This window comes from Fomitopsis serialis (genome assembly GCF_022376445.1).
Source record: "Fomitopsis serialis strain Sig1Antser10 chromosome Unknown B0H18scaffold_154, whole genome shotgun sequence".
Taxonomy (NCBI): domain Eukaryota; kingdom Fungi; phylum Basidiomycota; class Agaricomycetes; order Polyporales; family Fomitopsidaceae; genus Fomitopsis; species Fomitopsis serialis.
In genome coordinates, this window is record NW_025955114.1 from 63,076 (window position 1) to 79,568 (window position 16,493).

At 54.3% G+C, this 16,493-nt stretch overlaps 1 protein-coding gene across 1 annotated transcript; it reads right to left on the reverse strand.

Moving 5' to 3' along the window:
- Positions 1 to 1,376: 1,376 nt before the first annotated feature.
- Positions 1,377 to 8,261, reverse strand: B0H18DRAFT_959735 (uncharacterized protein; the record flags this gene model as incomplete). Its single annotated transcript, XM_048042849.1, has 17 exons — positions 1,377 to 1,930; positions 2,058 to 2,208; positions 2,266 to 2,488; positions 2,547 to 2,647; positions 2,859 to 3,383; positions 3,446 to 3,703; positions 3,764 to 3,982; positions 4,211 to 4,723; positions 4,776 to 5,030; positions 5,098 to 5,434; positions 5,572 to 6,194; positions 6,259 to 6,528; positions 6,577 to 6,702; positions 6,817 to 6,883; positions 6,917 to 6,931; positions 7,096 to 8,033; positions 8,094 to 8,261. 17 exons carry the CDS (start codon positions 8,259 to 8,261, stop codon positions 1,377 to 1,379), a joined length of 5,343 nt encoding a protein of 1,780 aa, XP_047886679.1.
- Positions 8,262 to 16,493: the final 8,232 nt, after the last annotated feature.

Here is a 16,493-nt window from a genome sequence, read left to right on the forward strand (position 1 = left end):
TGCGTCAAGACCGCGTATGATCGCAAGAAGTTCGCGGTCGTAGATCTCGTAGTTTCGTTCAGCTGGGTTCAATGATTGTGAAAAGAAACTGCACGGGTGCAGTTCATCATTTGCGTCTTTTTGCAAGAGAGCACCGCCGACAGCGAACTTCGAAGAATCACATTCGAGGATGAACGGCTTTGCTTCGTCGGGCATGATCAGGACAGGAGCTTTGGTGAACTCGTCCTTCAAATCCTCGAATGCTGCTTGTTGTTCTGCGTTCCAATGCCAAGTGATGTTCTTCCTTGTGAGGTCGACGAGCGGTCGTACCCGATCGGAGAAGTGGTGGATAAACTTCCTGTAGAAGTTGGCAAATCCGACAAACGACCGGACATGTTTGACGCAGGTGGGGACCGGCCAGTGTGTGATGCCATTGACTTTGACTGGGTCCATGCCGATGTGTCCAGGTCGGATGATCATGCCTAGGAATTCCACCTCTTCTACGTCGAAGAAACATTTCTCAGGTTTGAGATAGAGGTCGTGTTCCTTTAGCCGTGCAATGACTCGTTGTGTTCGTTCATGGTGATCGTCGAGGTTGGCCGAGTAGATGAGGATATCGTCCATATAGATCACCATCCATCCTTCTTCAAGCATGTCGGCGAAGATGACATTCATCATTCGCTGGAAGGTGGACGGCGAGTTGCATAGACCGAAGAACATGACCGTGGGTTCGAAGAGTCGAGGAGGACCTCCGTCCGTTCCGGGTACAGCGAACGCCGCTTTCCATTCGTCTCCCTCTTTTACTCGGACGTTGTTGTAGCCAGCGCGAAGATCCATTTTGGTAAAGATCTTTGCATGCTTGAATTTGTCCATGAGATCAGAGATGAGGGGGAGAGGATAGCGATCCTTGACCGTGTTTTCGTTCAGTTTCCGGTAGTCCTGACAGGGTCTCCAAGTGCCGTCCTTCTTTGCGACGAAGAAGAACATCAGGAAAAACACTTGGGGCGCCCAACAGATTGGGAAAACCTTCAACCCGTTGGGACACATTCCGATGTATTGAAACAGATCGAGAGTTGTTGCGAGCCTTTGTAACTTCTTGAAGCAGCTTTCGCTGTCTGTATAGCAATGATAAGTGGTTTTACCATCTGGTTTGAGGTTTAAAATGTTTCCGCTGCTGGTGCACTATAAAGCGCTTTGGCCAACCAAGTTCAATCATTTATCAAATCAAGTTCAAGCATTGAACATCTCATGCGTCAATGGCAAGTAATACACCGTTATATACAATCAGAACGGTCCACTACTTCAAGTCGTCATCGTCAATTTTGACCGTTCAAAAATCTATGCTCTGTCTACGCTGAAGCGGTCCTCCCTCCCAAGTTCCACAGCTGCTCCCCAGCCTATTCATCATCGGCAGCATCCTCCTCTGTCACGGTCTCTGTTCCTGCCCATTTGACCACGCATCCATCCTCTCCAACTTGCGGCCGCACTGCCCGCAATGTCGGCGTCGCCGCAGGAGTCCAGGCCGCCTCGATGTACTTGCGGGGCTTCGGAAGGCGCACCGGCCAGATCCATTCAATCCCCGTGAAGTCGTGCATCATGGAGCACATGGGGGCCCTCTTCTGGTCTCCAATCGCATAGGAGTGGCAGAATGGGGTGAATTGGACCTCGGACTCCCTGAGAACGGGGACGCTCTGGAGAGGGAGTTGCCGGCGGATGGGAAACCCCTTGATGATGTGGTCAGGCACGAATGTCTGCATCTTGGGTTCGTAGAGGTCGAATGCTGTCTCCCTGTTGACCAGCTCAAATGCCTGCGACAAGACGGGCTGCTCATACGGTCCGGGAATCTCCAACTCCATCCCCATCTGGTCAACAATCCCAATAAGGGGTACTGGAACCGGGTCACACCCGTCCTGTACGATATGCCGAACGTGTCTATCAGGAACGGAGCGAGCTTTCAAAGACATCTGAGACGCACCGATACAAACATCAGCCCCTCAACCAACACTGCTTTCGGCGGGTGCATCATCCCCCGGGCTTAGCCTTTGGATTCAGCAGACGACGGATCGCTCTGCCATCACTGTAGAACTCGGGAACAACACCCATGAACACCCATCCCCCAAACTTGGCAGGAGGCCTGCGCAGTGCTGCGGCGCGGCCCAACATGTCAGCGACGCGGTCTGGATTGATCTGACTGGCGCTGAGCCGCATAGGGCACCGGTTCATAAGACACTGGATGGAGAAGCATTAAGCACAACGCCACTACGATACCAGTTCAGAAGCACTCACGTAGTCATAGTACTCCGCAAAGTTCTGCTTCTCCAGGCAGACCACCGTAACATGGAAAGTGTTAGGGGCCATTGGGCACGGTGCCGCAAACTTGCACTCCCTCTCGAATCCATATTCCATGAATTTTCCCATGATCTTGAAAAGACGGGCATCGGTGATAGGCGAGGCAGGCATAGGGAGATGGAATTGCAGTGAGGAAGTGTTGAGGCGTGTTGGAAGAGGTCTGAGAGCGTTGTTAACACGTCTCAATCAAAGGTGATGGATTATAAGCAAGTTCTCACCTCCAAGCGCCCAAGCCACACATAGCGCCCGGCCACTTCTCAGGCTCCCAGAAGAGCGTTGACTTCGCTCTGAGTTGGTGCTTTAGTTCAATTTCGCAATTCTGAGGGGCTGCCATCTCATGATAGTATCACTTTCCACGAAGACCATGTAGTAGAGTATTCAAATACAATCAATGAAATAAGACGTTACAGAATTACAGTTTTGACCCCATGAATCGCACCTCTCCTGTTCCTATGTCCCTGTCCCGCTCAGGCGATAATGATGGGGTTCTCCGCATCCAAGCCCTTCTTATTGAGCTCCTCCCAGCGCACCTCCTTGCCCTCGCCTACCCGTCGCAGCTGACACCCGGCCTCTCCAGGCCCAGGACGCACTGCCACCAGACCCTTGGGATCAGGCATCTGCACCACGCTCCACTCTGCCTCCAGATATTCGCGACGTTTTGCAAGTCCCACTGGCCAGATCCAGTCCAGCTCGATGAAGTTGCGCTTCATCGAGCACAGCGGCGGCATGTCCTCTGCTCCAGCTGCGAAGTTGATCACCAACAGCGTCATCGCAACGCTGGAGAGCTTCAGCACCAGGACGCTGGTGAGAGGCAGGGGGAGACGAATGCAGAACGACTCCTCTGTTTTTGACACTTTGAACGTTTGCAGAGACGGTTCGTAGGGGTCGAGGACGGGGATGGGAAGGCGGCCTGATTTCGGTGGCCTTTTGAACGGGTTCAGACCCGGGAGGAGCTGCAAGAGGAGGGGTTGATGATACGGCCCTCGTATAGTCACTTCCGACTTCGTACTGTTGATCTCCCCTAAGAGAGGGACAGAGACCGGAAAATAATCCTCCTGTTGTCACGCACACATGTTTGTAAGTAGTGCATGAAGATTAGAAGAAATATGACATGCACATGAACGTAAATCAGGGCCTCCACCAGCGCTGTTCTCCCCTCCGCCCACGCGCTGCTTGGGGAGAACAGGGACAAAGCACGCTTTCCCCTGTTGCTCTCCTTCCAGAACTCGCGCACCATCCCCATGTATACCCATCCTCCGAACCTCGGACCGCCTTTGAGTGCCTTCGCGCGCTCGAGCATGAAAGCTCTCTCCTTTTCGGACGACTGGACGCGACTGGGTTTCATGGGGCAACGAGAGATGTCGGACAATAAGCACTGAAACATCATCACGTCAGACGGAAGTTGTGTTGATGAGTAGTTTGAACTGGTACTCACATAGTCGAAGAGCAAGCCAAAGTGTTGTTCCTCCAAGCACACCACAGTGACGTGGTCAATGGCGGGGCACACCTTGCAGTCTTGCGACCGTGTACAGGCTAACTCGAATCCAGGTCCATGCTCACCGAGTATGGCGATGAGGTTTCGGTCAACAGGAATGGGGGTGGACATAGCGTGATGGAGGTTGAGTTGAGAGATGTCTGAGAGTGGCGTAAAGGCCTATGAGCGAACGCCTACCCTTAAGCGCCGATATCGCCGGCCACTCATAGGAGATTGTTAAGCTCATGGGTCCTCAGAAATCGTAAAATATGAGAAGCCTGGCATCAATAGCAAGTAATACACCGTAATATACATTCAGAACTGTCCACTACTTCCAGTCGTCATCGCACAAATCTACGCTCTATCTATGCTGAAGCGGCCCTCCCTCCCTTCCGCCGCCGTCCTCACAACACAGCCCACTTCCCCCACTCGCGCCCGCTCTGCCCCTATGCCCATCGGAGCCTCTCTCGTCACCACGGCCCATTTAGCCTCCATGATCTCGCGACGCTTCCCCAGGCCTACAGGCCAGATCCAATTCAGCTCGATGAAGTTATACTTCATCGAGCACATCGGATGAACGGGCTGTTCCCCCGTGGCGTAGTTCTGGGAATACAGCGTAAGCCGCACCGTCGAATCTTTGAGGACGAGGATGTTGTCCAGGGGGAGGGGGAGGCGGATCGGAAACGTCTGGTGCAGACGCGACGGCTCAAACGTCTGCGTCGACGCGTTGTAACGGTCGAAGGTCGTTACTCGTGGCTCGAGCATCTCAGCGTACGTTGGGAACTCCCGTGGCTTGAATGCGTTCAGCTTCGGGAACATTTGAGCGAGCATCGGTTGCTCAGACGGTCCCGGTATCACGATCTCCGAGCCCGTCGCGTTGACCTCGCCGATGAGCGGAACAGAGACAGGCGTATAGCCGTTCTGTACACGGTGTTCAGTGAGCGCGCCAACATCAGTGAGGGTTACCACGTACCTGAACGTAAACCATTGCCTCAACCAGCGCCGTCCTCCCTTGCGCCGATGCGGTACTCTCCGGCCACATATCTATCAGAGGCCGCGGACACATGACGCCGTAGAAGTCGTAGATCGCGCCCATAAGAACCCACCCGCCAAACCTGGGAGGGCTACCCAACTTGTACGCGTATTCCATCATTGAGCCTAGGTCTTCCTCGCTCGCCTGGATTTTGCTGGGCTTCATGCGGCACCCAGTCAAGTCGAACATCGGACACTGAGTGACGAACGCGTTGGAGACAAGCATCAGTAGCACATCATGAGACTGCGGGCGTAGCACTCACGTAGTCAAATAACCACCCAAAGCGCTCCCTCTCGAGGCAGACAACCGTGACATGGTCGATCACCCGACATATCTTGCAAGATCGGGAATGCATGCAAGCGTCTTCAAAAGTAGGTAGTCCGGTCTGAGCGATGATGTTGACGAGCCGGTCGTCGATGCGGGATGCGGTAGACATAGCGGTGCAAGAAGATTGGAAGGAGATGGGTGTTGGTTTGACAGATCTGAAGGTCGACGCAAGACGTTTGGACGGAAGATGATCATAAGCGCCCACCGCCGCGCGCTGCGGCTGATCAGGTTCCATGGCTCGCTCAACAGCAGAGACCCTTCTACAAGTCGTGCTGGCGTACATAGATAGCAAACCGAAGCATTTCTCCGGTTACACGTAGAGAGATACATGAGTAGAATACAATTTTACGCGCTACAAGTAATCACAACCGTATGAAATTCGCAACGAAGTCAGCCTTAGTACTAGTACCCGTCTGAATCCAGCTCCCACAGCCGTTCCTCCCCTTCAGAATCGTCGTCTACGCCGAGGTCCACGCCCTCCTCGTCCTTCTCCTCGCTAGCCGCACGCTCCTCCCTTGGCTCCACCGCCAGTTTCACCACGCAGCCAGGTTCGCCGAGCCGTGGTCGCACAGCTACGGTGACCAACGGATACGGCCAGGGGAACACGTTCCACGCGGCTTCCATGTATGTGCGCGGCTCCTGGAGGCCCACAGGCCAGATAAAGTCCAGCCCGATGAAGCCGTACTTCAACGAGCACATGGGGTCGATGGCGCGCCGGCCCCTCGCGTAGTCGAGGACGTGCTCCGTTTGCTCGACCGTGGCGTCCCTGAACACGGGGATGTCGCGTAGGGGGAGTTGCAATCGAACGGGGAAGGTAGGGCTCATTTTCGAAGGTACGAACGTCTGCCAGGCCGGGTTGTAGAGGTCGAAGACGGGCCATGGCTTGCGGGTCGCTCGTACGCCCTTGTAGCGGTTGAGAAGCGGAATCGCCTGCGCTAGCACAGGCTGCACGGCGGGCCCGGGGATCTCGAGCTCCATCCCCGTGGAGTCTATCACCCCGATGAGGGGGATGGGGACCGGATCTTCGGCGTCCTGTAGGCCGTTCAAATAGATATATCAGTAGTCAGTTACACGCTTAGAAGAGGCTCTTACGCACCGTCACAAAGAATAACGTTTCTACCAGAACCGTACGCCCGCGCCTTAGTACGCCTGAGCCCGGCCTCTGCTCCAGCAACTGGCGCAGCTGCGCGGACTCCGGTCCAGGTGCGTACAGCTCCGGAACGGCCCCCATCAATACCCACCCGCCGAACTTCACAGGCGGGTCGCGGAGGAGGTCAGCGCGTTCTCGCATGCGATCGAGGTTTGCTTGCTCGGCCTGGACGCGGCACCTCCCCACGGCGCAACCGAAGCCGTTGTGCATAAGACACTGAAAAGAGCGTATCAGAGAAGGCGTTACACGGGGGAGACTACTCACATATTCAAAAATCACCCCCAGACCCTCCCTCTCGAGGCAGACGACGGCGACATGGTCGATCTTGAGGCCGAGCTTGCAGCGTCGCGTGAACTGCGACACTTGTTGTACCGTTACGCCCAGAGTCTCCTTCACGATGTTGAGCAGACGATTGTCGACGGAGGTAGGCATAGTGAGATGTGCAGAGATCAGTTTTTAGTGGTTGAACGCGGTTGAGGATCGCAGGAATGTGTTTGACGCGACTTTCGCCCTTAGGCGCTGAGAGCTGGCTTCCAGTTCGCACGGGCGCTCCGCAATAATGGGGAAGCGCCTGGGTTCGCAAGACGGTATCGTATTAGCTCACACAAATTGATAGAATCTAGACGGAACATTGTAAATGGCGTGAACAGTACGAACTTCTCTCGACGGAATCTAAGTACAATCTGGAGACGTAGGAGTAAGAAATCATAGCTCAGCTAATGGTACAACACCGCACCATGCACGCCCCGTTCTCCAGCCTCCACAGTCCCAGCTTCAACGTACGGAATCTCTCTGCCGTCCGCAGTGACCTCCCAAATTTCAATCTCCTGGACCGCGCGGTTCCTGATGCCGATGTCTTCGTCCGGCGCGTTGTCGCCGCCTGCGCTACCCTTGGGCACCCCGCCATCCTCAGCAGCGGGCCAATCCTCGGATATGAACGCAGCGACTGAGTAGCCGGGCTCGCCAAAGCGTGCGCACTTCGCTACCTCGCCGTACCACGGCTCTATCCCCACGCGCCATGCGGTCGTGACGTACTCGCGCGGATGAGGAAGTCCTCGCGGCCATTTGAACTTCAGCTCCATGAAGCTGGCCTTCATGGAGCACATGGGCTTGAGCGGCTTTGTGCCGCGCGAGTACTTCTCGGCGAATGCGGCGGTCGTGACGGAGCTGATTTTGAATACGGGTACAAACTCGAGGGGAAGGGGAAGACGGAACGGCACGTCGAGCGGGTGACGGATGACGGGGACGAACGTCTGCGTCTTGACGTTGAAAAAATCGAATTGTATTCTTCCCCCGCGCGGAATGCCCCTCCATCTATTGAGGGAGGGGAAAATTTGAGCCGTTAGCGGCTGGTCGAAGGAGATCTCGATTTCCTGCGTGTCGTCGCGGATCTGCCATACAAGAGGAAGGCACATGGGGATGTGGGCCTCCTGGTAGGCAGCTCCTGGTATAAGTATAATGGCGAGTTGTTCAGAAGCCCGAGTACTCACCTCGAAGAATATGAACGTTTCCAGCGCAACGTTCCGCCCCTGTCCCCGGAAGTAAGGGGGCACATCCACGCCCCGGTGGCTCTCCAAAATGGAGCCCAGCAGTATCCACCCTCCCAACTTTGGAGGAGGTTCCAGTGCGCGTACCAGGGCGAGTAGCTCCTCCAGCAGCTCCCGAGGGCCCTGCTCCTTGCTGGGTTTAGCCGGACACATAGATGTGTTGTAGATAGTGCACTGTCCCAATGAATGGTCAATGAAATTGTATGAGTAAGGATAGAACTGAGGGATGCTCACGTAGTCGAAAAGCCTCCCAAAGTTCTCTTCTGAATCCTCCAAACAAACCACCGTGACGTGGCGGGTCTCCCGCCGCTCGGAACATACTCGTGACGCATGCGCAGCAATTCCGAATTGTGGTAGAGCCGGCCATAGGAGCTGAAGAACGCGTTGGTCGAAGCAAGCCATGTAGACGGAGTCTAAGTCAGCTGTAAAGAGGTTTGAAGCAAGTCGTCTTCCGCGCGCAATCACGCTGAACTGGCGACTGCAAGCCGCAAGCGCTCAAGTAATGACCAGACAAAAGGCTCTCAATTTATTCAGTTGGAACGCGGACAGAGCAAGATAGTATATGTATTGCTACCATAGTGTTTGATAGGCATACATTCCTGTCCAGTTGTTTAGATAAAACTGCTTTGCCTCGTCAAGAGTATTCTGTGAAGTCCACTCTTCCGGAACGGTGCCGCTTGGGCCATCCGGGAACAACGGTATAAGTTGGCAGGACTGTCGTATTTGTGAAATAGGTACTATCCTCCCCTGGGGCAACCCGTCCGTTCGTAGGGGTGGCTTGCTCACCGAATACATGAGGTGTCTTGCATCCGCTGCAGTAGTAAACCTAGTATACCATTCCACGTAGGCCAGGGGCCCATCCGGCCACCATGGCGGGGATGGTGGGGCCCCTGGCCGATCAGGAAGTATCTTTGGGAGCTTGAAGATAACCTTAACTCTCCCCGCTCTTGTACCTGTGTCCCGAAGGTCATCGGATAACTGTGGTTGAACGTCGCCATTGCTTACCTCTCACCCCGGTGGATTCTGCCTCCTCGTTCTCCAGAACAATGGCGGTGTCAAATCTGCTCTTTCTCCCTTTTCTAGCTGAGCCAGGAATTGCCTTGACTAGGTCTGCCTCGCTCTTGTCGTCAGACAGAGCGCACGGCTTGAACTTGAATTGATGGAAGACGTCGAGGCGAGTGAAAGGTAGAACGTCTGACTTAGTTCTTGCCGAGTCAGTCGCAGCTCCCGGGGCTGAAGGTCGTTTACGAAGTGTGCGAGTGCGGTGGTAAACCCGGAGCGCCATGGAGCTCCTGGATGCGAACAAGGTGCTGCTGAGGCGCAGGCGCGTATTGGCGATTTGGATGCTACGGTAGGCATCCGAGACGTCTTCTGGACAGGCTTCACGCTCTTCCAACTCGTCGACACGGCTTTCCCTATCCGCCTCATCGTCCTCCAGCTCCTCAGTGGCCTGACGCTCGTTTTGAAAGACCTCGTATAGCATCATCTTCTCTCGTCTCGATATCCACCTCGTCATCTGCGGGAATTCGTCCCGGTGGTTCGATGCCCGCCAGGCGTCCTTGGCAAGGTCGATATGAAGACGCTCGAACATCTCAGTATTATAATTGTCTGTTGTTCCGAAGAGGCGGATAGAGTCGACGTAGTGGAGTAGGGAGTGAAACTTGGGGATATTGAGATGCTCGCGAATCCCTAATTTCACCAAGATGTTCTTGTGTTCGTGAAACATCTTGAGGGCATCGCTCAATACCCTAGAGTGTCGTCATCGTGAGTTGGGTACTGGGCGAGGTAGATGAAGTCGAGTAGAGAGCGGAAGCAGATGAGGAGGGACTTAGGGATTTTGCCAATGAGACAACCGAGGAGAATACGAGCCATACCCTTGCGTTCGGTGCCCGTTATTTGTGACAGTGAAGAGATCCCATGCTTGAAGTGTCGAACCCGAACGCCGGCGGCATAGAGCGGATTCGCCTGTCAGTTCCTTCGGACCGAGTAGATCTTGGCACCAGGTAACTAGATGTTTGAAGACGCCTTGGTACAGTTGATGGAGGACGTCCGGTGTGATGGAGAGGTGGATATCGGTGTAGGGCAAGTCTGCCCAAAACGGCTTCTTCACCCCACCCGCGACGTTCTGTTGCATACACAGGGCTTCGCAGGCTGCGTCGCTGAGCCCTTGGTGGAGGCCTCCAGGATGATACTCTCCGTCATTTCAGACGTGCGAGGCTCAGCCGCAACAGGTTCCCGAGTTTGTCGGCCGGACACTGGCACTTGGGACAGGTTCCGTACTTGGAGCATGCCACAAGACATTGCTCAGGGTAGTCCGCAACATAGGCCGCTAGGATGGGATAAACGCGCCGTACAGCACCGTCCCTCCGGTGACTTCAATCCCATCCACGCCTGCGCGGACCAGAGGCTTGAGAATGATACTCATAGCCTCATGGAAGAGCCTCTGCGACCTCGCCTTGCGTTCCCTCTTGGTCATCTTTCCCCAACTACCTTGGAGACAGGGAGGTATCCGAGCAAGATACATGCGTGTTGTGATGGTTTGCGGCGAATAGAACGTGGGATGTACCAAGGTAAGATAAACGGGATATGCGGTCTTGTTTCCCGAGAACTGCGTAAGCTGGGTCTTGTCCGTAGAGATAATCACAGGGGCGAGGGCCGCTCCTCAGGTAGTAGTTTCTGCAACACAACGTGTGGGTCAGTAGCTCTTCCATAACCATTGACCTGTTTGATCATACGTGCCTGCACTGAGTTCCACCACAGCCCCGTCCACATCTCAGTGTAGATTCTCTTCTGCTTTGAACGATCGGAGAACACGTCGTCTTGGCGGTATACATATGTTTGGCGTAGTAGGATTACCAGGAGGGCCTTGATAGCCTCTAAGATGTCGCGGTAGCGTACAAGGTGTATATCGTCCGGTCGATCTGGAAAGCTCAATGACGCCGTCTTCCACGACGCTCTCTCCGGGATTCGTCTACCTTCAGAAAAAGCTCCCGGATGTCCTTGAAGGTCAGTCCGAGCTTTTCTACAACCTAAATACGACTTTCAGATTTAGAACACCCATACGACGCGGGGAGACTTACTCCAGGAATTGAAAGAAATCTATTGATGCTTCTGACCTACGTCCTCCCGAACAATCCACATGCCCACCCTCCAGTCCAGCTCCGAGGCAAAAGGCTTCCATACCTCATCCTATCCCTCCCTCTCTGCCTTCCATCCTCGCATCCACCTCCATTTGGTCCACGTCCTCTGCGTCGTCATCCGGATCGTCCGCGAAGAAAGCTTTCCATGTCTGTACAATGTGGCGTCCATTGGATGACCTTCCCGCAAGGGTCCTCTTCTTCACCCTGTCGTCCTCATCGTCGTCCAATGCTGGAATTGAACGCTCCGGATCGGCGGAACAGCTGGGCGATAGAGGACGAAGCCTCGTTCTCATTCTGTGTGCAGGTTTGTTACCGCGAGTCTGGGAACAAACCTAAATAGGTCCTGTTCTCAAAGCATCCCAGAATCTCCTGGGGTCGACGTCCATGTCTTCAGGAGACTGTGCCTCTTCGTCAACGACGTGCTCCTCCAACTCAGGAAGTTGGACCAAGGATCCTTATTCTTGCCCTTCCTATACCACAGGCAAGACTTCGCTGTCGACAGGTGAGCCATGAGTCCCTGCGATGTATCAAATTCATGGTCGCAGGCGGACATGTCCGTTCTCCGGGTCGCTGAGAGGACGAAGGGAGCTCGCCTATGTCAGCATGATTTCATTTGGCTGTGGATTGGTGAGATTCTGGGCTGCTACTAGAAATTCTTCACCTAACGGCAAACCAGTTCAAGTTGATGAGTTGTCGAGTCGAGCTAGAGAGCGCTTTAATCAGAGCGTGAGCAGCATCTCGCCTCGCCTAACGATCCCATTCATTCCCACGACGCGGACGCCCGCCTGGACACTTACTCCTGTCTCTGCCAATCGCCTAATTAGCGCTAACTCACGTCAAGCAAATTGATACATCCTTCAATTCCTGTACTGCACCTACATGATGGTCAGACAAGCACGGTATAAGTACAGCTGCCCTCCATCTCGAGCAGGTATGCCGTCTTATTACTAACCATGAACATATCGACCGGAACAGTGCGTCATACTATTTCCTTTCAGAGGCCTCACCACCAGAGTTGACTCACCAGGCGTAATGCTTTTAGCCTGCAAGATTGAGTGGTGTCAGAATTTCCTTATATGGTGTCGCAATGCGTGCAACATCCTTTTCCTCCCTGGACATACTGGGTGAGTAGGTACCCTCAAATGTTCAGACACGAGGTAAGTAAATCTTCATTTGGCTATTTGACACTATGTGCCGCAGTGAGTTCGCAGCCCAGTGAGAGAAGGTAGTGCAAAGGCTTAAGTCGGTGGAGCGCCGACAACATGGATTGCATCTGTTTTCCAAGTGTCCATGCACTCGCCCCTTCTCTCCATCGACGCAGCCTTGTCGACTAGTGCGACCCAAACACTCTATCCAGGGACGATCAGCCTGGAAAGTATTCTGACAGGGTCCGCCCAGCTCAGACGACTACGGCTCTGGGCAGTATACCTGGTTCCGACTCAGACTACACTGAGCCTGGCACACCGTCGATCTTCACATCCCGTCGAGGTGGCCCTCTACTCGCCCAGCCGCTCTTTGGACGAGGACCAAGGGTATGCCGTGACTCTCCAAAATCTATATCTCGCGAGAGACACCCCGGCGCTCCCTGGCGATCTTCCCTCCTCTGGTCCCACTTCCCCGACATATGCCTCAATTTCTCAAACTCATCAGGAGCCCAGACCTTTGCGAAGGAGACGAATACCGGCTTTCCCAAATACTTCACTCAGATTCGGAACCTTCAGCTGGAGTGGCAGAATGCCGGTTGCGAAGGCTGGGTGACGAAGGTAACGTTACTAGTAGGCTATGATGCGGCCGTCATGTACATCATTGTCAGGACTCACAGACGTATGAATGAGCAGCTGTATGAGACTCATGCAGAAGAAGGTGGATGCTACGTGGGAGTGGGAGTTGGGCGAGGGAGAGTACCGGCGTTGGTTGCTGTTCATACGATGTATGAGGTGAGCAGCCGATACGTAATGTGAATATGAGATGAGTCCTGATATCTCTAGGATCGACTTCTGGCCTAAGCAGGGTAAAGCGGTCGTCATTGCGCCGACTTCCAAGAGGACATGGCGTACTCTATGACAAGCGCTTCGGCAACGCGTTCAAAGAGAGCGATTAACCCCATTCATCTACGTTGACCATACCGTCCGACATGGTTGTGAAAGCCCGGACGTGCACTTCGCTTCAGGTACAACGCTGTGTCAAGGAACCCCGACACGCGCTCAACGCCCTTCTTCTTGTAGTTGCTCAGAGCTCCGAAGAGTTCTTGTATGAAACCAAGAAGGTACGTCCCGTACATTTGCACTATTTGGTTTTGTCTCAAAGCATAAATAGCTGGCGTCCGTCGTGAGTCTAACGCCCTCTGCGGCTGCAGGATTCTTGTTGCCCTTGTCGCCGAGGTGGACGAGATCACCACCCTGAGAAGCTGTACTTCCCAACGCCCTACGCCTGCTATACTCCATCTCAACACCATCAACAAGGCCAGCAACCTGAATTTCGTTATCCCAAAGGCCCTCCGCCCCAGATGGTATGTTGCCGGCATACTACAACGTGAGCTGTTTCCGGCTTTCGTGGAGCAAGCGAGTCCGCCACCTCTGTGACGGACTGGTCAACAGCGAGTTCATGGTAAGCCTTCAGATGCGGTCTCTCACTAAATAGAAATACGATCACTTGGCAGTGGTTGACGTCCATGCCAAGGACCAGTGTCTTCCCCGGATCGATGGCGATATTCGCCAATGTGTCCGCTCAATCGTCGACGGCTATGCCGCTGAGCCGAACGACCGCCTCGCCCAGCTCCCTATCCAAAGCATACCGTACGGATGAGGAGTACCACGCCTATGCTCTCAGACCCTTCCACAATCCCTTGCGAGCGACCTGCAACAGGTCGTGTTCCAGGTTTGGAGGGGATCGTGTCAGTCAGGGCGGGCAAGCGCAGGATTACCGGCTTGGGCGCGAGTCCTTACAAGCTGAGGGCTGTACAGGTACGACGTCATAGCGTAGTATGTATAGCACTGGGAACACCAATGATGATATGATACCATGTCCACTTTACCTCTGGCCAGAGAAGCCACCCCAAGAGCGCCGACTGGGACGCTGAGTCCCGCGTTAAGTCCGAAGTCCCTTCTCTGTGAGAAGAGAAGGACATGCGGACTGCCTGCGTGCAGCGCCTGCAGCGCTGGGCGGATTGTCCGCCTCTCCTTCACCCCGCGATGGCGGTAGGCGATGTTCACATCGGCTGTCCAGCACCTCGCTCACAGATTCATTGATCTGTGCTCCCAGGATGTGCATCTCTGGCGGGCATGACGGAGCCCAACACCAACGATGAGCTCTCCGTTGGGGTTTCCGGCCGACTGGTGGTCAGAATAATGGTGGGCCTACACCCCGCCAAGGGCCTCTATGTGGAGGTTCACTCCTCGGAGACATGCGCCATGGAGTCAGCAAGGTGAGTGCCATTAATGATCACCTGCCACTAATTGTTGGCAGTTGGTAGATGAATGCACGTTGGCGCCATGCCGTCCTCGGGACCATCTTCTTCGCTGCACGAGGGGCCAAATGACGAAGCCTGAGCCTGAGTGCTGAGGCAGTGGAAAGCGGCGGACGGGAAAAGGGACCCCTCACCTGGGGTACTGGGGCTTCTGGGACTGAAGGGACTGGCAGCGCGCACGACATGGAATCTGCATAGGAACGAGGAGTTCAGGCGTTGAGGAAGGTACAGGAGCCATACCACGCCCCGCATCAGTTCAACGCCATCGATTGTGGAGCCTCACGGGTACGCCTCTTCGTCCCATCCGTCCTACCGGCTACGCAAGCCCTCCCCCGGATGCGAGAAGTGGACAGCCAGGGAACTCAAGGCATACTTTGGGCCATGGTGAGTGCACCTCGTTCTAGACTGAGCTGAACTGACGTTAGTAGCCCATCACGCCCAAACGGCGAAGCCTCGACTTTGAAAAAGCTCTGCAAGGCCAGAGCGTTTTTCTACAACGTCTCAAAGGTTACCTGGCCGCGGCAAGGTATACATAACCAATCTGTCCGGGAGAGCCTTCAACTCCATCGACGACCTCGACGACCTCGACGACCTCGATCGACCTACAAGACCGACCTCAGCGCCTCTGAAGACGTCGAATCAACGCCTACTGGGCGAGTCAACGATTTCGCGGCGTTGAAACGAGATGATCTGATCGGACATCGAGGCGGTTCCAAGGCAGCCCATTGTACAACAGGCTGGGAGCGACGCCCTGCAACGGCTTCCGCGGAATGGTCGAAAAGCATGGTGTACTTCTCTCTCTCGTCGCTCAAGCTCGACTCAAACAGTGGTTTGGATAAGTTAGATGTAGTGTAGTATTTGTAGCATGAAATATTGCTTTAATGTACCCAAACGTTCCAACTCCTACTGCCTCGGAAAATCGGCGCCTAAACCTACGTCCCCGTCATGCTCCCACCACAGCACGTCCTGAGCTCTCGAAGAAGAGAGTCAGGCCTTCAATTGCTCTTGACGAGTACGAAGATTTCCACTCGCTCTGCCTGCCGTGCGGATAGACTTCAATTGATCAGCGATGCCTTGAAGGGCGATGGGGAGGAGATACCACGGTGAGCATTGTCTCTTGTGCTGTACGCAGTAATCTGACAACATTTGCAGAATCCGAACTCAAATGGCAGGAAGAACCCGTCTGCGTCGTTCAAACGCTGCCAGAACTCCAAGAAGTCGACGCATCACCGGGTCCTCAGACCGGCAAAGCTGACAAGCAACCCCCAAACCTGGGAGAAGAGCAGACAGAGAGTCTCCTCCACGCACTGTAAGAGCGGCTCCTCAGTCAAGAAATGGGTGAGCGTCGAGACCCGTTCAACCAGTCGACGCCAGCCATCGGAGCATTCTTTGCCCGCCTCTCTGCATCCATCGACTTAGGCCTCAGACGCAGCCGCTCTCAGCTCTCGTCCGTACGGGTGCTGCTAGAACAAGGAGACGATGGGAGCGGATTCCTCGACAACACTCTGGAATCGATTGTTCAAAGATGTTCACGAATTACAACTGCCGACAAATGTGTCAGTTTCCTCTCATGTGCATTACATGCAGTTGGTCTGCAAAACCTCAAGTCAGTGAAACATATTTGTTGTTCCGTCTATTAATCTGAAGTGCTTGGACAGCATAAGACGCGCAACACCTGAGCGTACCCAGGTGTATGAGAAGCATATCAGGGTCCCCTTTCGCCGAGCGCACGAACATTTTGTACTGGAACGAGATTGGAAGCAGATTCTCGGCAATCGCATCAGGGGGTAGGTTGCTGTACATTACAGCGACAAGTAATATGGCTCATGCGCCCTCTCTGGCAGGATCTATCTACGCTGTCCTGCTGGTTATTCTAGCCGATCAGCGTAAAGACTCATACAATCAGTTGGTCTCTTTGCTTGACGGTCGCAACGTTCTACGTGATCCCGACCCAAGTAAGTACTAACTTCCACTCCGGCGCAGCTCACCGTCACATAGTCTGCAGATACTACGGCAGGTATATAGTCA